The following is a 24,485-nucleotide window of genomic DNA, read 5'->3' as shown; positions in this document are numbered from 1 at the left end:
CTGAAAATAAGACCTAGCCGGACAATCAGCTCTAATGCATCTTTTGGAGCAAAAATTAATAGAAGACCCGGTCTTATTTTACTATAAGACAGGGTATAATATAATGTAATGTAATATAATATAATACCAGGTCTTATATTAATTTTTGCTCTAAAAGACACATTAGAGCTGATTGTCCGGCTAGGTCTTATTTTCGGGGAAACAGTATTTATTTCCCTTCCTTCCCCTGGTTACATAGGCTAAAGTTATTATTTAATAACAAAGCACTAAAATGTTATCAGGAATTTGGAGAGACACTATAGGAGTACTCATATTTAATCAGTCATCAATCCTATAAAGCTAAACTTTAATATCTCCTTCTTGAGTCTCTAATTAATTGTATTTATGTGACCTTTTCTTTCTTGAATGTCTATAACACATTGCTTTTACCACAAATGGCACATGTATTCATATATATATAGTATTTACCATGTTTGTACTGTGTATGGAAAAAAATTGTCAATATCTTCAGGGCATTGAAGAAGTATTCTTCTCATCTTTGTGTTCTCTGAAAACCCGTAATAATTCCTTATAGTACTTTTTGTAACATTTGTTGAATTGAGTTAAGAATATTTAAAAAAAAAAAAAGAATATTTGCTACCCGTTAGCCCTAAAGGCATCTTTACTTGTCAGAAAGATAAGGTATCAACATCTTTAATTAATGGAGAGTACCTCAGTAACACCAAATTGAAAATGACCTGGGTCTAATAAAGATCCTCAATAATTTGCTGATGCCTTTGTTTGTGTCCTAATCCTGAAAGTCCAAGCTCATTCAGGATCTAAAAATGGAATTTTCATACTTCCATGAAGGATGTAGTCTTTCCAAGATCCTTTGGATTAGATTTAGCCAAGCCCCTGTCATCAGGCTGATCAGCTTTAATTTCAGTAGTGGGGGCTATATGGGAACCCATGATTTCAGTTGTATACACCATTCTAAGATACATAAAACATGTGGAATGTCCTCCCAGTCTTGGGTTTCATGACTCATAGTTTTCCCTCAGACATGGTCATGTATCTCAGTAAGTCTAGAACAGTGCTTAAGGAAAAACATCTTTAAAATACCACGTAGGCAGCAAATGGTGTTTCTTATTTTTTTATAAAGAATCTTAAAGATTGCAATTAGAGGCAGCACCTCACCTTTTTAGACTTACCAGAATTGTGAATTTATTTTTTTTTTTTCATGAGAAATACTTATTGTAACTGGTGTTTTCTTTACAGAAAATCTTTGTTATAATAACATTCAGCAAACACATAGTGGAGCAGATGGTGGCTTTCATTGGGTGAGTAATTCTTTAAGGACTAATATTAATATCACCGTTTGAATGGGAGGAAATGTATAAAAGACTTTATTGGGTTAGAACTGTTAGATAACTCTCCTTTTGAGGAAATAACTTTTGCCCTGTTATTAGTTAAATTGACGAAGACCCTCTTGCCCTGCAGCAGGGAAGGATAAAGCTCAGATTATCCTTGTTTAATGTTAAACCAAACATGTATCAAGTCATAAAATTCTTGATTTGAAAGAGGCTTTGGAGTTGGAGACTGTTGCCCTCCAAAGAAGTAAGAAATTCTCTTTATATAAAAGGCATGTGTGTCATTACAATTTAATAGTGCTTTATAGTACAGTGCCTTGATTTTTAGCCAGATACACAGTTGCATTTAATTTAAAAAGAAACCTTCATAAAATATTAACATTTAATTAAATAAGATATGATAAGATAGTATAATATGATGTCTTGAACCTGTTACTTCGTTAGAGAAAAATCAGGCTATTTTAAAAAGCTAGTATTCAAAGCTTTCATTTTTGTATTTACAGAAGTAAGACCAGTTTTAACATAAACTTTAAATAATAATGTCATAAATTTGTGGAGTTGACTTTGATAAAACAGTAAAGAAAAACTCATTTTGTTTGATTAGTCAAATTAACTGTCAATTGGAATGTGAATACAGTGATATATTCAATGAGATTTTTTTAATATATGATTTTAATTCAGTGTTTATAGCTGAGAGGTTTTCTTTTCATTTGATAGTATAACTGCCCAATGGTGGAAAAGTATTAAGTCGAAATACCCTTTGTGTGGTTTTAAAATAAATCTTTATCTTAAAAGCTATTTATAAAACAAAACATTTGTGAAATTTTTTTGCTATTTTTTAAAAAGTTGCCACTTAGAGGTTCATGAGTATTAATTTTATTTTTTAAGCCGTATATTATATATTTCCTCTTTTTTATAATGATATTTTTATAATAAAATACTTTTTAATATTTTCTAGTTAGTTTTAGTAATTTAGTAGTAATTGAGGAAAAACATATCTTGAGAATATACCCAGTGGAGCCAAACATTATTAGTTTTATTACTTCCTAAACTTCTGATTATAGATGTGAATTATAGCTTGTACATTAAAGTTTAATTACTCCAGTTTTTGGTTGCTTGAATCCTTACAAAAAAGTGCTTTACAAGTAACCATATGTGGCATTTGAAAAGAAAGAAGGACTATTCTTGCAGCTTTATTTTTTAACTACAAAGAAGATGTTTCATATCTGTTCTTAGAGATTACTGTTGCGCCCTGAGAGAATTCTGAAGGACATGTAGCTAAATGCCACACAGACCCACACGTTGTAGGAGTGACTGGGTTCGCAGCATCCTATATTTTTCCTTTCTCCTTTCGCCATACTGAACATTTTAGAAAGAAGTTTCTTGTTTACTTCTATATCCTCACCACTACCACCTTTTGTCTTTCCAGCCTTTGGAGTTTCTAAGAAGATAGATTAGTTAGTCACCTATGTTATCCACCCACATCCAGTTTCATTCCTTTCCAATCTGTTCACCATACTGCAGTTAGTAACTTTTTAAAAATTTTTATCTGAGCAGGTCACCACCACTGTCCTCACCCCCCAGTTCATCATCTTCTTGAAACCCTTTACTTTTTCCCCCTTTATTTTTAAGAAAAGCTTAAACTCCTTAACATGGTCTATAAAGCCTTGTATGATTTGTCCCCTATAGTTTTCTCTGCTTGAGTCAGCTACCACTGATCTTGGCTTGTGCTTTTTCCTTTGCCTAGTTCAGGGTTTCTCAGAAAACATTTCTACTATTGACATTTTAGGCCAGATAATTCTTTGTGTGGGGGACTGTCCTGTGTGTTGTAAGATGTTTTAGCTGCATCCTTGTTCTCTACTCACTAGATGCCCACAGTGTCTCAGTTGTGACAATCAAAATGTCTCCAGACATTGCCAATTGTCCCACGGCAAGTAAACCCTCACTACCACCACCAACCCACTGAGAACCACTGGTCTAGATAATATCCTTTAGATTTCCACTATTATATTCACAAAATGCCTTTCCTTACTAGGTCAAATACACTCTTACAGGCACTGACAATTGTACTGTTATGTCTGTGTTTAAGGGTGTGTGGTTATTTTCCTCCCACTAACCTGTAAGCTTTTTATTGACAGAGGCCAGGACTGTTTTTGTTCACCACGCAGTCCACAGCACTTGGCATCTTGATTGACATAAAGCAGATGCTAAATAAATACCTGGTGAATAAATGAACACATGGTGTCTAAATAAAGATCTGGCCAATAAAAATTAGCAAATTATATAAAACTCTAGCCTTTGGAATTTTTAAGAAATTATATTACTTATCTACAGTAAATAGAAATAAAAAAGGTGTACTTAAACTTAAACTGACATTTTAAAGTTAGAATTTTTTATGTTTTTCAGAATCAGTAGTTCCTTACCCTTATCTCCTCTAGCGCAGCCCCTCAAAAAAATCCAGTGATCCTTTCTTCTTAAAGAAAGTTTTGCATAAAGTTATTCTAAGGTATTTAAGACCTACTGAATTCTTATTTTTATTGAATTAGATGGGTGGTGTCATATTTTTTAAATTGTTTTCAGGAGACATATGTTGGAATGTCCTGATATCTTCATCTTTTCCCCAGCACTGTCTGTAGGGATTACCTCAACTTCTTTTCAAGATAATATATTAAATAGTATAAATAGTAAATGTTCAAATGATAACTCATAAATAGGCTCATCAAACCTAAACTGAAAATTAAGTTAAAACAGGGAGAATGAATTTGCAGTAGACCTAAAATTATTTTGTGTCATAATGAGTAGCTTAGCAGTTTATTGCAGAAAAGGAAGAGCAGTCACAATCCGTAGACCCATTGCTGAGTTGAACTCAAAATACGGCCTGGAGCTTACTGTAGAGACATTCTCCTTTGATTATTAGTTCCTCCCTCTTAATACTGTTCACATATTATATTGCTGATATATTGTGTGTTGCTGAAGATTATTAATTTTGACGGCTATATATTATTCCATTGGGGAATTATTCACCTACTCTCTCACTGATGGGCATTTGGAATGTTTTCATGTTTTTTGCTGTTCTGAGCAACAGGAGCTTCTTAGTGTAAGATGTGTACACATAGTTCTTAGTGTACACATCTTCTTAGTGTAAACTAGTAAATTTTGGAATACAACCTTTTGAAGAATATTTAAAATTTTCGTGCCTACAATTAAGGGAGTGATGAATTGCCATGGTAGAGAAAAAAATGTCAAAAGACAAGACCAAAAAAGAGGCAGCAACTGTTCAAATATAAAATTATGAGACACTAAGGCAAGAAAGAAAGAAAAATTAATCTCAAGAGTAAGGACAGCTATGGAGTTGAAGATGAAGAGAACACACAGGCTTCAGAGAAAACAAATCTAGATTTGAATATGAACTCTGCCACAGTTACTTGCTTGTGTCCACTTTTATTTGCTGTTCTTTCAAACAACAGGAGTAGAGTAGCGTTTCTTTTCCCAGTTTAGGAGACTACTGATAATCTTTCCAACTTCCAGTCAAAATGTGAAGTGTCCTATATCAAAATATTTTCTAGTTTAGTTGAAACATACTCAATTCAGTGATTTAACATTCCAAGACATGTGGATTTTTAAAATGCCTTTCCTCTGAAGTTCTGCATTACCTGTGTTCTTAATGTCTCATTTTCCAAAATTTCTACTGACTGCGGATAGAAAGGTATACTACTACTAGTAACTGTTTTTGTGTGCTTTTGGGGAAGATTGAGGGAACGCATTCTTTTCCTTGCAGGAAGTTGTCATTTCTTTACTTTATTCTCTGATCAGTAAAATGCCTTTAACCGGGACAAAGTTTTTCATCAAAGTATATATGAGCATACCTCAGTGTTTTTGGTTTTTTTCCAATTATAGTTGATGTTCAATGTTATTTTATATTAGTTTCAGGTGCACAGACAGGATAGTGGTTAGACTTACATAATTTACAAAGTGAACCCCTGATTAATCTAGAACCCACCTGGCACTATACATAATTAATAATAAATTATTGACTATGTTCCCTATGCTGTACTTTACATCCCCATGACTGTTTCGTAACAACCAATTTGTACTTCTTAATCCCTTCACCTTTTTACCCAGCCCCCTATCCTCCCTCCCATCTGGGAACCATCAGTTTTTTCTCTGTATCTGAGTCTGTTTCATTTATTTTGTTCTTTAGATTCCATATAAAAGTGAGATCATATGGTATTTGTCTTTCTCTGTCTGACTTACTGCACTTAGCATAATACCCTCCAGGTCCATCCATGTTGCCACACAAATAATTCTTGAGGATACAATTTTTTTTAACATAATGAGTATTCTACATACAATTATTATTGTTACTGTTTACTTCTAATTGCAGCCATGTAGATGGGTGTTTATCCCTCTTTTATTGATAAGAAAATGGGCTCTAAGTGGTTATAAATAACTCACATAATTTTTTATTTTAGTTTTTTTCATTCATAAAAAGGAGTTCATACTATATGTAACCTTTTGGGACTTTTCACATATTATATTGCTGATATATTGTGTGTTGCTGAAGATTATTAATTTTGACGGCTATATATTATTCCATTGGGGAATTATTCACCTACTCTCTCACTGATGGGCATTTGGAATGTTTTCATGTTTTTTGCTGTTCTGAGCAACAGGAGCTTCTTAGTGTAAGATGTGTACACATAGTTCTTAGTGTACACATCTTCTTAGTGTAAGATGTGTTGAGCACATAGTAAGTAGTCTAAGGGGATGATGAAAGGGACAACACAAAAGAGGGAAAAGGAAAAGGAAAGAGAGATTGGACATAAGCAACATAACCCTTTGTTGTGATAACTTAGTTTCAATAATTTAAGATAACTTAGTTTTGTCTAGGGGCCAAACTTGGGTAAAATCTCACCACAGGTGTGCCAGGCCAGGTTACTCACCTCCCCCCACGTGGCAGTTAGTGTTGACCATTACATCTCCGGTGGTGAGGTTTAAGTATTAATTTTATACAGGTTTGAATGCTATACTGATGACTAAAGGAAATATCCTTCCCCAAAGGGCTTTAGTCACAATGCCCATGGAGTGGCCTAGCGAAATACGATGCCCTAAGTAAGTATGCTTTGGGCCCGTGGTATTTTTAGTACAGTATGTCTTTGTATGATAGTCCTAAGGTCCCAGAGAGAATGTAAGCCCTACCTTCAAAATTTACTGTAATTGTAAAAGTAAATGATTCTCCTCGGAAATAGTAATTAGTAGATTTATTTGTTGGACAGTTCTGGAAAGTAATTGGCAATGTCATTAGGTTTAGAGAAAGGTATCCCAATTATCTATTCCTAAATCAAAGGGTTTGTCTAGTTATATATGGACATCTGAACAGATGTAATGAATCAGATATTCGGAGAGAGATTAGAATACAAATAATAGCCTTTAGAAAAGGATTTTTGGTTGATGGTATGTTTGGCAGGAGGACAGAAAGATGGGTCTGAAAAAAGATTAGGCATGTAGTGGAGTTTTTCACTTTTTGGTATCCTGGCTGGAAATAAGTCAGGGGACAGTACCAAGAACCAGGTAACTTAAGAGTTTCAAAGGCATTATATTTATTGCCTTCCTCCAGTGAGAGAGACCTGGAGATATTTTTAAACAGAACCAAGTCTAGCTTTAAAACCATGATTAAAATGACATGTTCTGGTATTCTCACCAAATAGAGATGAGAATTTCCAGAAAATAACATTAAGCATATGACCCGTAACAAACCATATACAGAACATTGGCTCATTGTCAGGTTGCCAGGGTCTTATTAGAAGACAAAGTCTCCAGTTTTACCACACAAGAAAGTTTCCATAACTCAATCATTGAACTTGGGGGATGGGACTTGGCTGGAGCAGGGACTTTTTACTAGATACAGAATGTTCCATACTCTTCTGTGCTGTCTCCTGTTTCTGAGTAAACTTGATGTTTGACCTCAGAGTTGTACTTGCCTGTGGCATAAGATATCATTTTAACCAGTGAGTAATTAAGTATTTGAATCTTAATGCTGTTTCTTGTTCCTCACTCAGTGACAAGTGGTCAGAATGAGCTATGTTGTCCCAGACTTTTTCTTCTACAAAAAGAAAATCTATGTGCTTTCATTTTCAAATATAAAGTGGTTCATGTACTTGATTCTCTTTGACTTCGATCATTGTAAAATAATCAGAAAAAGTTATGGAAGTGAGGAACACAAATATTTGTATTAACTGAAAAAGGACACATAGATCTTAAGACCCCAGCTGCTGCGATTCAGTTGTACACACTGATTTTAATATAATCTTATGTAATTCAGATAGTATTAAAAAAAGAGACAACAGGCCCAAAATGGAGTCACTTGTGCTAATAAGCACACGACGCCAAACTGAGACTTAATATCTAACTTAATTACAGTTTCAGCATCTCCCAGGAGTGGAATCAAACCAATCAATCTGTAATTACCTGGTCAGCACTGGTAAGGTAACCTGCCTGATGGACCCCTGCCGTCCCCCAAAGAAAGGTGACCTTGCCTGAAACAATCCACTCTTTGCTAGTAACTTCCTGGTCCTATCCTCCTTCTGTCTGTAAAACTTTCATTTTATACACCTCTTCAGAGCTCCTGCTAGATGGGATGCTGCCTGATCCATGAATTATAGAATAAAGTCAGTAAGATCTTTAAAATTTACACAGTTGAATTTTGTTTTGTAACAGTAATAAACTCCTTCCTTTTCATGTCCTCTTCATATAGTTTATCTTCTCTTTTGACTCTTCTATATTTTTGTTACAGATATTAGGAGGCAGCATAGTTAAAGGCTAAAGAGGAATTCTGAAGTTAGACTGTTAGATGAGAAATGGAGGTTACTATTAGGTTACTGTTAACCATAATTAGAGCATTTCTGTAGAATGGTGAAAACTAAAACCCAATTATATTGGATTACATAGAAGTGTTGGGTAAAAAAACATAGGCCATGGTATACCTGACACATTTTAAGTGTTCTGTAAATATTTGTTGACTAAGTGAATTCATTCATTCATTATTGGATGAGACCTCTGTGTATTTTAGGCCGAGGAAAAGACTAGTAAAAAGCTAGAGATGGAAAATACAAATGAAAAAAAGGAAGGATGTGGGTTGGAAATTAGCATTTAGTAAGTACACAATGTGTCAGATGCTTTACATACATTGTTATTGAATATGCATAACAAAACCTATAAGGTACTATCACTGCTGTAGATCAAGAAACTAAAGCACAGAGAAGTTAAAATCATGTAAATAGCAAGATGAAAGGAGATAGGATTAAAAGCCTGACTGGATTGATTATCCTCCTTAACCACTTCTTCCTTCAGAAGTAAAGATTCTAAGATCTTTTGAGGGAGAGAAAAGGGACATTGTGGGAGCACTATAGAAATCAGTGAGGTAATGTGCTTGAAGTGGAAAATTTGGAGGAGATTGTCAGTTTCAAATGGCTGCTTTGTGAATTGGATATGGAGTCAGCATGAATTCTTTCTGTCCACACTCCTCTATTTCACATTTGTTAACTAGCTGAAACTAGTTACTACTGGTGTTACTTTGAGAGCGAGATCTACTGGTTTTGTACTTAGGTTAAAAAGGATCTTTTTGTCTCATCGCCCTACTAGATTAAGTTCATTGAGGGCAGAGATCGTGACTTTTTTTTTCTTAGTTATCTACTGCATATAGTGATGTTTTTGCCTAAGTAATAGTTGGAATAACTAGGTTGTTCTTAGATGACATTGAATTCCAATCATTACTGTCACTTTTTTAGTCCACTCATCATAATGCCACTTTGAATGATCTAAAGGCCAATAAGCTTCTGAGCCATTTTACCTTAAATTTAAAATTCTGCAAACTACTCTTTATTCTTGACCTTTGGGTCTTATGGGTCCTTATTGCTTATTTCATTCTTAGAACTCAGTGGGTCTTCAAGCCTGTCACAGATTGTTTTGTCACCATATAAAGCTGCGACCAGTCTGTCATTTTCTGTAACTGAAATCATTTGATTTTTAACAGGTTTTGTGTTAGCAGCCAGTCACTTTTACTTGGTTCTTATAGACCACTCCTTCATTAGCGCTGGCCTCATTCATTAACATAAATGCCTGTTTGGCTGGTGCTGCTCAAGTCCACATTCTAAAACAAGGTTTTGTTTTCAAAAGCTTCCCTTTAATGATAGTGTTGCAGAATCCAAGACCAGAAAGAACCCAAGTGGCACTCAGAGAGTTAGGAGAGTCAGCTTTATTACACTGGCGGGCTCAGCGGGATCCTTCCCAAAAGACTGAGCCCCTAGCAAGGTTTTGAGCAGGTTTTTATGGGTTGGGGACTTCCTTGAGTTGGGGAAGGGGTAGGTGTCGTCTGGTGATTGGCTCAAGGTATGGCTTGGAGGGGGGTTATGCGGAAGTGGGCTGGGGCTTAGGCTGGGACTTCTCTCTCCCCGCTTGGGCCACCATTTTAGCTCAGTCCCACGTGGCAGGGAACCATTTTAAGGTCAGTTTCCCCATCAATAGCGTATTTCAAAGAGAAGCTGCTTATAATAAGGAGCTCTTACCTCCGTTTTGACTCTTACAGAATATAATTCCAAATGCAAGGGCAGTTGCAAATTCTTGTTTTGAAGGACACCTGTAATATAAATATGCTGTGAAGCAGTAGCAACAATACACCTCATATTTCTAGATAAAGCAGTGGTCTTCCTTCTACACAGCCACTAAGAAATGGATGGTGTCGTGTGTTTATAATACTAGTCTGCACACAATGGACTAACGAGTACAAAAGAGGTTTTAATAATTTGAAAGGGGCACAGATGTGAATGAAATTCAAGATGTTTTAATTCCAAATCCTGAGGTTGAATCACAACGTATTTTAAACGGTGCCAGAAACTATCAACCTAAACTTGTACATAGGAGACAGACCTAGATTTTTTTATGTATCGCGTATTTTTTATTCTGAATTTATTTTGAGGTACTCTTCCGACATTCTGAGATGTAAAAGAACTTGGTTTGGGGGGGCTACCACATTTCAGATCCATATGCAATTAGAATACATCAGTTACCAATTTTTCTTATAATATCAGCTTCAAAGATTCAGATTCTCCATTCAATTAAGCGAGAAAATTAAATAACACTTTCATTCATGTCACCCGGGATTACTGGATCCCATTTTTGCTAGGTTAAAGTTGATTTGCAGTTAACACCAGTTCATTTACTTGTCATGTTCCTGGGTTAATAAGATATCAGTTTGTTTCTCTTTTTTCTTTCTCTAATCTCTGAGGACTGAAAGCCTATAGATATTAGTGGAAGTCAGCATGATGGCCTTTGACTTCTTCAGAAAGATTGCATGATAAACTACTCCCACTTTCCCCGCTCCAGAGCCTTCTACCTTAGGAGGAAAGACAGTTTCATTTGGAGGGCAATCTGTCATTGTTGAATCAGGCCAAGAGCCTGAGATACATTCTGAGTCACTGTGAATAGAGCTCTAGTATTGGTTGGGCTAGAGAAGTCAGTGGTTAAATACTGTGAGAATCGTTATCAGACAGGAAATGACAACTCATTAAAATACTAACCGTTAAGCCTGTTTAGCTCACTGCCTGGGGGGTGGGGCGGAAAATTTAACTCTATAATGTTTGACTAAAATGTGCACATTTCTGAAAACAAAGAATTATTAATAAGACTGTTATTAAGAAGGGGAATTGCTAGTCCATCTTGTTACTGAACTTCTATCATGCAGTCATTGTCATTGTCTCTTTTGTACCAAAGACAGATAAGCATATAGTGGGGATGGGATGGGGAGGGGCTTTTATTGAATCACTGAAAATACATCCTACTTAGTATCATTGAAGAGTCTGTTGGCTTCAGTCTAGAAGAGGACTGTCTTCTATTTAGGGCTCTACACCCGTGCTCCTGGGCCAAATCTCAATTGATAGATTTCGCTGGAGTCAGAGTATAAATTTGATCTTTGATTTACATACAGTAATCCTCACTCAATCAAGAAAATTTGAAAGATCCTGATATTCATTTGAAACATAATTACAAGTTTTAACTGTGGGCACAGGGTTTCAATCTCTTGAGGTTTGACCATCCAGATTCTTTAAGGCTCTCTTCATAGTGGCCTATTGGAAGGATGAGCGAAAAAGAGAGATCCAGTCCACATCTTTGTAGAAATAGCTTTTGTTTTCTCTAATATGTTACCTGACAGTCCTGCATTGAGTTGATCTGCTAACTAAGTCTCAAGGTATTTCTTACCTTTTGGGAACAAGGTATAATAACCCTTGCAGTTTAGCTTCATGGTCTAAACCAGTCATCTTTACTATTGGAGTGGTACTAAAATTATAGGACTTCCATTTATATTTATTTTAACCTTTGTTATTTTCTTTTTGTGTATTTTTGAAACATATGTAACATTATTATGGCAGCACATATATGTAACTTACATGGCTATGCATACAAGGAGGATATAGCTTCCCATCAGTCTGATGGTAAGGTGCTCCCTCAGTCCACATGGCAGAAGATTACAGAACTGAGGCTGGGGAAGACTGGGAGTTCCACAGTACAAAAGGGACTTAAAATGGGCACATTGCAATTTTGTTTTCTGTCCCCATTAATCAGATTTATAGCTTGTAGTTCCTAGTTTTAATTAAACCTACACAGACAGACGAGTGGCTTAAAAAGTTTCCTATAGATAATGGAGGATAATACTAAGAAAGGACCCACAAGAAACAGCAAAATAATTGCAGCATTGACATTTTACCTGTTCCTAGTATATGTCTATAGAAGTCAGTCAAAATACTCAGTAATTATCAATCTTAATAAAGGACAAGTGTATAATATGCCTTGAAATAGTCACTAATGGAAGCACGAAAGCCATCATAATTAGCAAAACATTTAAAGTAAATAAGTTTTTAAATTTAATCTTTATTTTCTCTTTTTTGATTTGTTTTTGTGCATTTTGCAGACCATTGATCTAGGCTCCTCTGCCCTTAAAAGCCGCTATCAAAAAGTACTTGTCATTATTGGTAGTCTACTTCAAAAGCTCTCTATGCTTTCTGAATTATAGCAGCGGTAGAATTGATTAAACCCTTCTCCTCCCTGTCTTTTAATATTACCCCTGACTTGAATCTTATTCTAAAAACATTTTCTTGCTAAGCGAAATAAGTCAGACAGAAAAAGCAGAGAACCATATGATTTCACTGATATGTGGTATGTAAACCAAAAACAACAAAAGAACAAGACAAACAATGAGAAACAAGAACTCATAGACATAGACAATAGTTTAGTGGTTACCAGAGGGTAAGAGGGAGGGTGGTGGTAGATGAGGGTAAAGGGGATCAAATATATGGTGATGGAAAGAAAACTGACTCTGGGTGGTGAACACACAATGGGATTTATAGATGATGTAATACAGAATTGTACACCTGAAATCTATGTAACTTTACTAACAATTGTCACCCCAGTAAACTTTAATTAAAAAAAAAACACATTTTCTCAGATTTAGAAGTTTTCAAAGCTTTGACTAATCACACCCTAGACATTCTGATTAACCATCAGAAGGATGTTAAATAAATCAGTCTCAAAGTACTTCACAAGCAGTGAAACAAAGGTGAAAAACCATTGTGCCCACACTTTTTCTGAGAAAGTTAAAGGCTTATTACCCTATAATGAATGGTACCGGGAACCTGTGTCAGACAGTATGTTTTCTGGAAAGCCTGTGTTACTTACACAATCACATTAATGCTAAGATCCTCCAAAAAAGTGGTTAAGAAAGGAACATGGTAGATATTAAATACAAAATTTACTGTATTAATACCTGTTTAAGTCCCTTAGGCATTTCAACAGCTTAACCCTTTTAAAGTCCCCGTGTAAATAGGGCTAAACAATTAAGACAAATCCATTTTTAAGTTCATGTTATTTCTGTGTTATTGGGCACTGTGCCCCAGTTTTATAATGGCACATAGTAACAAGAAAACACCTGGCTGGAAAAACCCAAATAGAATCATAAACAGGAAAATTTTAGGTCTTCTAATAACAAGTCCTAGTTTGATGACTGTCTCCATGATGGAGAAGAGATTCAAAGTAAATCAAATGGTATGTTTTTTATATGTGGTGAACCAGTTTGTTTGAGAGGTACACAATTTGAAAGGGGTTCCTTGAAAGCAAGAATAGTAATGACTGATGAATTTTTGGAATGGGTGTATGCTCAGGACTAACATGAAAATTTAAGCATTGTGAAAAACAGGAGTAATCACACTACCCACGCTCTGTGCAACATCTGCTAATGGTGGTGCTTCCTCTGGAAGGTTTTCTGGCTTTTGTGGGTACAGAGAATAATGCAGACCTTTATTTATAATGGGTCAATATGGGGAGAATTTAAAATACAAATTTCTTACCAGATAAATGATTTCCAGAAGCAGAGTCACATATGTATTAAAAACTATGAAAAAATAATAGATTTTGTTTGCATATTGATCAGGACTCTTGACAGAATTTTGCAAAGCAGTTTATCTTATTTCTGTTTAAACACATACAAGATGTGATCAAAAAAATACAGTGAATATTTTAAAAAATATTTATTACAGTAAAAGACACATTGTCATTAATCCCCTCATAATACTCCCCCTTGCTTTGAACACACTTATCCCATGGTTCTTGCCACTTTCGGAAGCAGTTCTGGAAGTCCTCTTTTGTGAGTGTCTTAGTTGAGCTGTTGTGACTGCCTCCATGTCCTGAATCGATTCAAAACGTTTACTTTTCATGGTCATTTTGACTTTGGGAAAGAGCCAGAACTTGCATGATGCCAGGTGTGGTGAATAAAGTGTTCAAAGTGAAGGAAATATTTTGAGGAGGATTAATGGCAATGTCTTTTACTGTAATAAACTGTTTTTATTTAAACACTCACCGTTATTGTTTGATCACACCCTGTACTTACGTATGTAAGCATGGCAAAATATTGTTCCCACAAAACCCACTTTTGAGCTCTCGGGTTTGGATTTCTGTGGGTTTTTTTCTCCCGCCCTTTTGTTTGCAATTTTTGAGGGTTTTTTTTGTTTTGTTTTGTTTTTTGCCTTTATTAAAATCAGTAACAAAGGTTGAAAAATTGCCGTTAGAATAATTTGTTGGAAATTTATTTTTTAATGAGTTATATTATCTCAAAAATGTGTGTGTGGAGAAAATAAATATCAAGATATTACTATTCATAATGCTTTTTCTGCCTATCATATTGAACGTCTGCAGCAAGGAAAAGCAGATGAGATCAATTTTTGTGTTTCTTTTGCTCCTTTTTTAAGGCTTTCTCACCTAGATTAAGTGGCTATTTACAAGGCTAGTGTGCGCATATTTAAGTCCAACCATTGACTGAAAAATAATTCTGCACGTTCATTCACCTCCTGCTTTATATTCTTTTGTATCACAAAACTGTAATACTTTGAGTTTAATCAGCTCCTAATGGCAGATGGAACACTTCACCCACTCACTACGGGTTGAGATGAGAGTTCTTAGCCAGGTGCAACAGGGTACTCTGAATGTAACGGTTTTCAGAGAATGGCATTTAAGCTATTTCCTAAGCCAACTATAAAAAGCCACTGAACTGTGATGCCAGTTATTCCTACCCTCACCCACCCCCAATATGTATACCTTAAATTAATCTTAAATGTCAGAAGGGACTCTTAACTTTTGTCTGCTGCTTGAAAATAACTCGAGGCTGTGGGCTGGCATTGTTTGCCTTAAATGCATGTTGATAGTGACAGCTGTAATTTCAATTTTTATCTAGTCCATTACTGAAATAGCTTTAGTGTCAATTAAGAAAACTGTAGTCTAAAAGTGCTTTGTATAAGCTGAGGCTTCTGTGGCCTAAGCCATTGTTTGTAGAGGTAAAGGAAAACTAAAATTTTGATGAATATGTAAAACAGATTAAGAGGATCTGACAAATAATTGTTTGTATAACACTTAATACCCAGATTTCAAATATGTTAATTTTTTTAGATTTATTTGGCATTTGTTCGTGATAGTTTTGATTAAAAACTATAAAAACCCTAACATCTCTATTTTCAACCGTTTTTCTAGTCTTTTGTGAGAAAGTGCGTCTCCCACCCCACCACCAAATACTGAAAAGTATGTAACACGATAGCACCTTGAAAAATTAATCTCAACATTAGCCCAAGATATATCTTTGATAGTTGCATGTCATATAAATATATAATAACATTTTCTCTATCAGCTAACATGGACTTACAATGGCAAATCATTTATCTTTTCTAATTATTTTGAAGGGAGTCTAGAATGATCATTCCCCTCAACAACAACAAAAAAGTAGACACTTTCTAGCATTTGGGTCTTGGTTCTTAATTTTGTTGTTTAAATAATGACTTGACCCTGGAGTCCAAGAATAATTTGAAGGAAATTAAGCATTTCTGCTCAACTCCAGTCTGAAGTTAGAAAACTGAAGAACAAGACACAATGAAATCCAGCTCCCGGGAGAACATCAAAAAGGAAATTTTCAAGTCATTTCTTGTACAACCTAGCTGTTCAAATTAGCATACAATCATTTCAACCTTTTAAATCAAAGGGTGTTTTGTTTGTTTGTTTGGGGTTTTTTTTACCTTCAAAAAATAAATAATGGTGTGCCCTATGGTTATCCTTGGGAGTTTAAATTACCTAAGTGTGAATGAATCAACTTCTGGAGGAAAGTTCTTACAAATCTGCAGTCTTCAATCTCCACTCTTTTTGTGTATGTATTTTACTGGAATTGTCCCACCCCCCACCCCCGTTTATGCGGTTTGTTTCAAGTGTAAATGGATGAGCTATTTCCTTACGCATTATATAAGGAAAATCTCTCTCCTAAAGGGAAAGTTTGTGGTACTGTTGTTGCTCCTTTGCAGTCAGTCAGTACTGATACACAGCAACACAGTTCAGATACAGCTCTTCTGGTTTACCGCACTAATGTAAGGCCACTTAAACGTCAGTGAGGGGGAGAGAGACTGAGACTGTGAGGTGAAAGACCTCGCCCGTCTCCATCTTTGATGTCTGTCATACGGGTCTTTTGGTCTGATCACTGCAGCCATTGCCTCGACTACATAGTCTGTTCAGGGCTTTTTACATTTCCTTCAGAGTGCATTAAAGGACAGCTTCACACAGAAACTCGCCACCCTGATCTCTCCTTCCTCCCAGGTCCTTTGGAAAATATCTTCTGTATGAAAAAAATTTAGTATTGGTTTGTAAATTCTTTCGTCCCCAAATCATTTTTGGGGTGTGTGTGTGTGTGTGTTGAATCCTCATAATGAGGATTTGTAAGTCGTTGGGGGGCATGGACTACTTCTTGCAGTTTTTCCCCCCCATGGTACCAATTACAGTGTTGGACACAAAATAAGGACTTCATTTGAAGTGTTTGGTGGTTGACAATTTAAAAGGATTAACGAAAATTGTCAGCCAGGAGTTATGTATTTGTTAGCTTCTGGTAAATACAGTAGCACAAAATTTCTCTTCCTCTACTCCTCTGCTTTTTATTACAGAAAGCAGCAAGTGAATTTTTCTAGAAACGAGGAGGTGAAGTTAATTTAATAGTTACTTAAAAGGGAGAGCATTAGGCACATGTTGAAATACTTTTTTCTGGCCCCAAGAAAGAGATTGGACCCATTTACCTTGTAGCCCTATTATGACAATGAGAAAATGAAGGGTGCAGAAAATAGAGATGTTTGGTTTTCTAAATTGCCCCAAGTTACCATTTTAAAAACCGCCTGCAAGCATTTCTAAAACGGGAGTCTGTAGCTGCAGTTGCCAAACCGGTTTAACAGCACGGTCTCCACTTATTCTGGGTGAGAGGGAGCTCCGAGTGCATAAACTTCTCAGAGATCACTATGCCAGTCATCTCAGAACAAGTTGTTTAGTAATGTACTGTAGTTTCTGTGCAAACCGTCTACCATAAAACACGAAGTGATTCAAGGTTCATAGTTCCTTCTTTGTTCCTTTGTTAATCACTGACTTCTGACTAGTGGGAGGTGCCTCCCAAATTTGCTAATGCATTCTTTTTGGAAATGGATGACGCACAGATTGTCCTAATAAGGACTTAGATTGAGAAAGTACCGCCCCCTCTGTGAAGATGGGACAAGTCAGAGAGAGGGCGGGCAGTTTCTTTTTCAACTAGGGATGACACAAGCATAAGTCATTTCCTTATTAATCGGTTCAAACCAGTTCTTACAGGAACTGGGGGTGATAAATGTGAGACTTCTCCGAAGTCATTCATTTTATTCTTTGTGCCACACCAGTATGCACCATCAGCTAAGCTCGCTTCACTCTGAGGACACTCTCCTGCTAAAAGGAGGGAGCTCAGCTCCTACTTTCTCCCAGACATGTTGGTGGGAGAGATTTTTCTCCTTTAACGGATTGTTAAAGGATGAATTTTTATCCACTAAAAAGACTTCACAAAATTTCACCAGCTCTGCTGATAGTTTTAGTTTTTTCAAACTCTTTCTATCCATCCCTACTTTTTGATTCCAGGCGGTAAGTGGATTTTTCTTTAACATTTTTCCTTCTTTTCTTCCCAAATGTATCTTTTTCCTTGGGGTATTGTACCCTGTTTCCAGTGCTGTCCCTGGCATAGGGCCATCTCTGCAGAAGCCATTCCAGGAATACCTGGAAGCCCAGCGGCAGAAGCTTCACCACAGAAGTGGAATGGGCACACCACAGGTGAGACTCTGTTTCCTCGCTTCCCCACCCCCACAGTTTCAGGCTGAAACTACTTTCACAGCAGTCACTGGCATTTTTAGGCATTTAGCTTTGTCAGTCTGCCCTAACAGAAGTTGATGCTCGATTTGCTCTACTGGGAAATTTGTCTTTGTCTAAATCAGAAAATGTAACTTCTGTTTTGTACATCGTCTCTCAAAAACAAGGGTAGGACTAATGGAAAATAATAGATCTGTTGTGGAGAATGAGTTACTGCCTTGATTTTAAATGATTTATTAATAAGCAGTGATAGTTCCTGAGTGGATTAAAAAGTTAAAATGTATAGCATAACAAAGTATTGGGCTTACTGAGGTCACTTGACTATCTCCCTTCATTTTGGCACTATTTTCAGAGGTGGGAAAATAATCATGTTTTAATAAACCAAGGCTCTTAATATAGCTGAACATAAAATCTTTAACTTCAGCTAAGCCTGCCGTTTTTGTAAGCAGTTCTGTGACAAAGGGAAATGACTACAAGATGAGTAAGCAATAACCTGAAATGGGAAACTTGAAGGAAGCATAGTTTTGTGTTTTTTGGGGGTAGCCTTATACTCTTTATGTGGCCCTTTGCTGCCCTCAGTTGACCAAACATGATTTCAGAAGCAGATAACATTTATATTTTAAAAGCTGCTCCCAATACTGGAACAAGAATATATAACTATCTTGACACTATCCTGCCCAAGTGTCTGTGTGGTGCCTTCAGATAGCAGAAGTTAATGAAAGACTTTAGTATGTAGTAAAAGACACGAGATGACTTCACGCTTGCCCCATTCTAAACTATATGAATCAACATTGACTTTATACCCAACAAAGTGAAATCTTAATAAGTGGGTGTAAAAAGGTCTGAATGTAGATTTCAGAGTAGCTGGAGACACTAGACTTTTCATCTTTAATTGTTCAGGCTTTATAGGTTATAAGCTCCAAATTCTCATTATTTTCCTTAAAATATTGTAGTTGATCCCTTTCTTACTACTGAAGTGATAAAGTATCTCGTGGATGTTTTGTATTTGTTCCTGCAGGGAGAAAACTGGTTGTCCTGGATATTTGAGAAGTTGGTCGTTGTAATGGTGTGTTACTTCATCCTGTCCATCATTAACTCCATGGCACAAAGTTATGCCAAAAGAATCCAGCAGCGGTTCAGCTCAGAGGAGAAAACTAAATAAGTGGGAAAATTTTTTAACAGCAGAAATTATAATGGATGGGTTCTGTCTTAATTGGGAAGACTCCAAACCAGGAAGGAAAATTCCCTTTTCCATCCTGGATCAATTTATTTTTTTTTTTTTTCCCCTGAAAGCAGTTTAGTCCATATTTTGCACTGGCATAATTTTCCTTTGTGTATTAAGGTAAGGTATCCACCCTCAGTTCAATTCAAGTTTTATTTTATTAGGGTGGAATGTGATGTTCAGCAAACTGAACAGAAACTCGCCTTCTGTTTGTTACTTTCAAAAGGCCCCCGTGGTACAATTAAAGAATTCCGGACACCATAAAAGAAGTTCCTCAGTGTGTTAAATATATCAAGCTTTTTAGGCTTGTCACAAATGACTGCTTTGTTTTTCTAAGTCATCAAAATGTATATAAATTATACTAGATTGGATAACAGTCTTGCATGTCTATCATGGTAAAATTTAATATGCCATCCAGCCCAACCCTTCCTCTCACACCTACAAAAAAGGGCCATCTTATGATGCGTTGCACACCCTTTTGGGAAATTGATCTTTAAATTTTGAGACAGTATAAGGAAAATCTGGTTGGTGTCTCATGAATGTACTGACACCATTTTTTATTCTGTATATTTAGAATGAAGTCATGAAAAAACTTTATAAAGACCTCTTTGATCATTCCAAAATTGTGTTTGTTTTCTTGAGCGTATTGATGTTTTACTTCCTTTTAGCTTCTACCAATTGAATGACAGCCTTGCCATATCCACTTAGAACCGTAGTTTAAGCCTTCATTTGTTTGCATGAAAAGAGCCACCGCCAAGGCATTTTTTTGTTAGGCTGGAATTGAGCCACAGGCTGCACACTGTTGAAATGGCACCTTAGGGACTGGCTAAGTGAGGTGACTTCTTGATTAGTGAAAACGGGAGAGATGGTAGTATGCAAATCTAAGAACAATGGCGAGAGAAATAACTCATTAAAAAAAAAAGCGCTTTACTCGTTAATTTTAGCTCAGCATGTACTCTGGTTTTTAACAGAAATTTATATGTAACCTAATTTTCTTGTCTTTTTCAGTGAGTGTTTTGCTCTTACATGATTTTTTTTCCTTTGTGGTATTTCTGGTTGAACTTGGTCATTTTGTTTTGCTTCGGAGGAAAATAAACAATTTCACTTTTTTCCTTTAGGAAAATTGGTACTGACATTACGTTGAGAGTAGTTTAAATCTCAACAGGCCACAAATGCCTGATTTGTTTTATCAAATCCTGCTTGAATGTCTGCTTGTTTTGCCTACCGTCGTGACATCTCCATGGCTGTACCACCTTGTCGGGTAGCTTATCAGACTGATGTTGACTGTTGAATCTCATGGCAACAGCAGTCGATGGGCTGTCTGACATTTTGGTATCTTTCATCTGACCATCCATATCAAATGTTCCCATCCAAACATTGCCCAAAATCATGGTTTATTATCAAAAACTCTGGTCCTTATGTGTAGTGGTACTTTGAATCATTTGTGCCATAGTATTGCAGCACTGTCAAGAGAATTTTATGGAAAATTGGGATAGTCTCCATAACCACAGCTCAATAAATAAAGCATATAATCAACCTGCCGTAATCTTTTTGAAAAGGTTATCCTCAATGTTTTTGTTTTTGTTTTCCACCCAGGGACTTTGTAGCATTATGACTTGAAAAGCAGTAGTACCCAAACGCTTTTAGATTCTCTAGGGTTAGTGTAGTTTCTATGTCAGCTTCCAGTTGTGTTTCATCTTCACCTTCATTTTATTTGGTGTTTGTCTAAAAAAAAAAGGAAAGAGGAAAGCAAATATGAATTGTGCTATCTGTACTAAATCGTTGGGTTTTATTGCTAAATTTATTTCAGGATAGGGTGTTAGAAAAAGAAAAACTTTGTGTCCTGGGCTGAAGGTCTAAGTGATTAAAACATTTGACTTGATGATTTGTTCACTCTTTCAAACGAATTTGCTTTGGAAACAAATGAAGAGCAGCTCTCCTCCTTTCCTCCACTCAGTGTTCAGGTGTGAGATGCTCAGGTGACACTGCTGGATTCCCGCTGCAGCAGTATGCCACCCTTGTGTTCCAGTGGTTGGTTTGTTCCTTTCTTGTATCCACCAAAGTGGACGCACTACATGGTCCCAAAGACATACCTAGTTAATTCCAGCAGGTAGGAGACCAGAAACTTTGTAAATGGATGGTTTGATATTACTGCAAATAAAAAAATAGTGGAGGGGCCTGGGAATTCTAATTCCATCTCTACTTTGTTTAGGTCTCATTTTGTGCCTTAAATATCTGCAGTGTTGTATCATGTCTCCTCTCGGTGACTGGGGGAGTACAGTACAGTGCAGTATGTACATCAGCAGTTCATACCCTTGGTACTGAGAAGCACCTCCCTTGAAACAATTAACATATTTTGGAAACTGCAGTGTTTTCTATATATACTTAATCAAGTGGGAGCTTGGGAGAAGGGAAGAGTTTTATTTTCATGTGGATAATGGCCATTATCTCCATGAAAAATCCAGAAAAAGAATGCTGGGGTGAAGTTTCTGAAGTACATTGCTTAATTCAGTGTATGTAGTAACAAGTGCTCCTATGCAGACAATGCACAGCCCACATTCCCAGTGTGCCCTGTGCTGTCCTTACAGCTTTAGGGGGACAGCATAAGGCTTGTTTACTTTGACTAGTCACTCAGCACCAACTCCACTGAGTACAAGTAATGGTTAAGCTAAATAATCAATTGCCCTCTTGTACCCTGGGGTGAGCTGTGTTTTGACTTCCCTGTATGTGAAGAGCTCATAGAAGTTCCCAACCTTTTGGCATTAAAAGGCCTTTCCATATGTTTTGAAACCTACTTTCCCCCACGTGCAGTAGTCTGTTAATGATGGTTTAGATTTCTGCTTCTAACACATGTGACCTTAAGGAAATTTTTTACTTTAAGCCTAGATTTCATCTATAAAAATAGATATGAATATAGATAGCCAGATTGTCCTAAGGATTAAATCAGATACAATGTAAAATACTGCCAAAATAGAAATACAGATAGCCAGATTGTCCTAAGGGTTAAATCAAATACAATGTAAAATACTGCCATAATGTTCGTATGTTTCCCACTTTTAACTCATCCAAGAGCATTTGGTACCCATGCAAGAATTTCACAACATTGTATTTACTCCCAAAACAAATGATTTTAATGTTCTCAGCACATTCACCTTTGTTTTGGAGTAGATATACTCTGTTTAAAGAAATTAAATCCAAGGTACAAATTAAAGAGAAAAGCAGAAATTAATGAACTAATGACTTCATACATAAGACCAAAGCCTTTTAAAATAAGAAAATAAGTTTCCAGCTAGCCTAAAGTACAAAGCACAGATACACAAAATAAACTGAAATAATTGAAAATAATTTTTCTAACCTTCCCACCTTAAAATGTTGACACTTCCTACTTAATTATAAAGACAGTTAATAATCCCCGCCTACTTTCCAGTTATTTTACTATCAACTTTTAATTCCTTGTTAGAAACTTCCCATCTAGATTATCCAGTGAGATTTGCTGGGTGTAAATAGGTTTTAAACAGTTTAAAAAAAAAAAAAATTTGGTAGCATGTAAGCTATTACTCAATAGGCCTCAAAGTCTCATTCCTATTAGAAAAACAAAATTGGTTTATTTTATCCCTAAGTAATTAGTTATTAATGTATTCACAAAAAGTTAAAACAGCCTAAGCTGGAGTTTAATAGCTATTTTTGAAAGCTAAGTAACATTCCATTTCTAATATTGATCAAAACTCCGGCTTTCACAAAACATGGTAAATGAAATGCTGCACCAAACAGGCATCTGAAGTGTTTTGTTCCTTTATTCTCAAAGACAACAAGAAAAGAAAGCACATAATGTACTTTAAAATTCTAGAAGCAATTGAGTCATTTATGTCTGGTAGTCAGGGGCTTGAGTTCCTGTCCCTCCCTTCCCTGCAAGGCCAAGAGTTCACCTGAGGTAATGCGTTTGCCTTGGGGGTGAGGCCTTGAATTGCAGCAAATAACGTGTATTTGCATATATCACCAGTACTCCTAAGAGGGATTATAAGGAAAACCTGTTCTGGACACCTGCTTACTCATTGCCTTTAGAATGGCATGGTGCTGAGATAGGCAGGTGCCAACTGTTCATTCTCTTTGACCTACTAGCCTTGCAGTTTGCTCTGTGGGTGTTGATACTACTAAATTAAAAGGAAAAAACAAAACTTTTAGATGGCCCCCGCTCTCCACCCAGATGCCCTGGATTCATTTGAGATCTGTGATTCTAATTCTGTAGTTGGGATACTGGTCCAAACTGTGGCCAAGAGAGACTGAGTCAGTTGTAAGTGGCCGACTCTATGGGAACAGAAACGAAGTGCAGCTTAGGGGGTTTGTCAGCCAAATCCACAAATGTGTGGCTTTTTGAAACATTGGACATCTGTTCCTCGTAATTCAAAACAAACTTTAAAAAGCACAAAGTTGCTTGGCTCCTTGTTTCTCTGTGTCAGCAGCAGTTATTGCTCTAACTTAGGAAGCCTAGAATCAGCGTTAGAAATTTTGGAATCTTGAGGGCACACCAGAGAGGGTGGAACTGAATTGCTTTGGGAAGGGAAGAGATGATTGTACAATATAGAGTGTGGAAATCCCCTTCAGGAGTAATCAGCCCAGGTGTTCAACCCATTAGTTAACCATTTCCAAATGACTCAAAGGACATGGAGAGAGTTTGGACACACTCCAGCTCTATTTCTACAATGTCGTCTGTATCGAAGAGCACAGTCCTGAATTCTTGACGGGAAGCCTCTGGCTTATTCCGGGCATCTAAGGGACCCCTGGGCCACCCATCTAAGCTGACAGTCACAGCCTTCTTTTGAGTTTCCAAGGAGAAATATCTGCAACTTGCTTTGATGGCTTTGCACCGAAAGCCCTTTGAGGAAAAAGCCTGGTTTAGTCTCCTTTTCTCTACCTCAGCCAATGCCCCATGCAGCATTTCCCTTTGTTGCGATACATTCCCTTTGTTGGGATACATCTCTTTGGGGAATAGCACGAGCAGCTTTTACCTTCAGGCCACTTTTGACTAACTCAGCCGTTTAGCACTGCTTAATTGTGTCCTGGTCTGTTTCCTGGGGGGGGGGGGGGGGGGGCGGAAGGGATTGTTTTTGTGGAGTGAGGCCGTTGGGGATGGGAAAAGGGATGGTTCCGCCTTTCCCTGAAGGTGGGGGACGAGACTGGTCAGTTCACTGTTG

At 36.7% G+C, this 24,485-nt stretch overlaps 1 protein-coding gene across 1 annotated transcript in view; it reads left to right on the top strand.

Annotated features, from left to right (window-relative positions):
• The window catches only part of VMP1 (vacuole membrane protein 1), a 114,656-nt gene extending 93,805 nt beyond the window's left edge, over positions 1-20,851 (top strand). The window contains exons 10-12 of the mRNA XM_019736323.3: positions 1,258-1,319; positions 17,933-18,035; positions 19,090-20,851. Coding sequence (XP_019591882.1) covers positions 1,258-1,319; positions 17,933-18,035; positions 19,090-19,233 — 309 coding nt within the window. The 3' untranslated portion in view covers positions 19,234-20,851. The remainder of the gene's footprint in view (positions 1-1,257; positions 1,320-17,932; positions 18,036-19,089) is intronic.
• Positions 20,852-24,485: the final 3,634 nt, after the last annotated feature.

Source organism: Rhinolophus sinicus, chromosome 12, assembly GCF_057876585.1.
Source record: "Rhinolophus sinicus isolate RSI-liver-muscle chromosome 12, RSI-T2T, whole genome shotgun sequence".
Taxonomy (NCBI): Eukaryota; Metazoa; Chordata; class Mammalia; order Chiroptera; family Rhinolophidae; genus Rhinolophus; species Rhinolophus sinicus.
The sequence above is the reverse complement of the archived record's forward strand: the minus strand, read 5'-3'. Positions and strand labels throughout refer to the sequence as shown.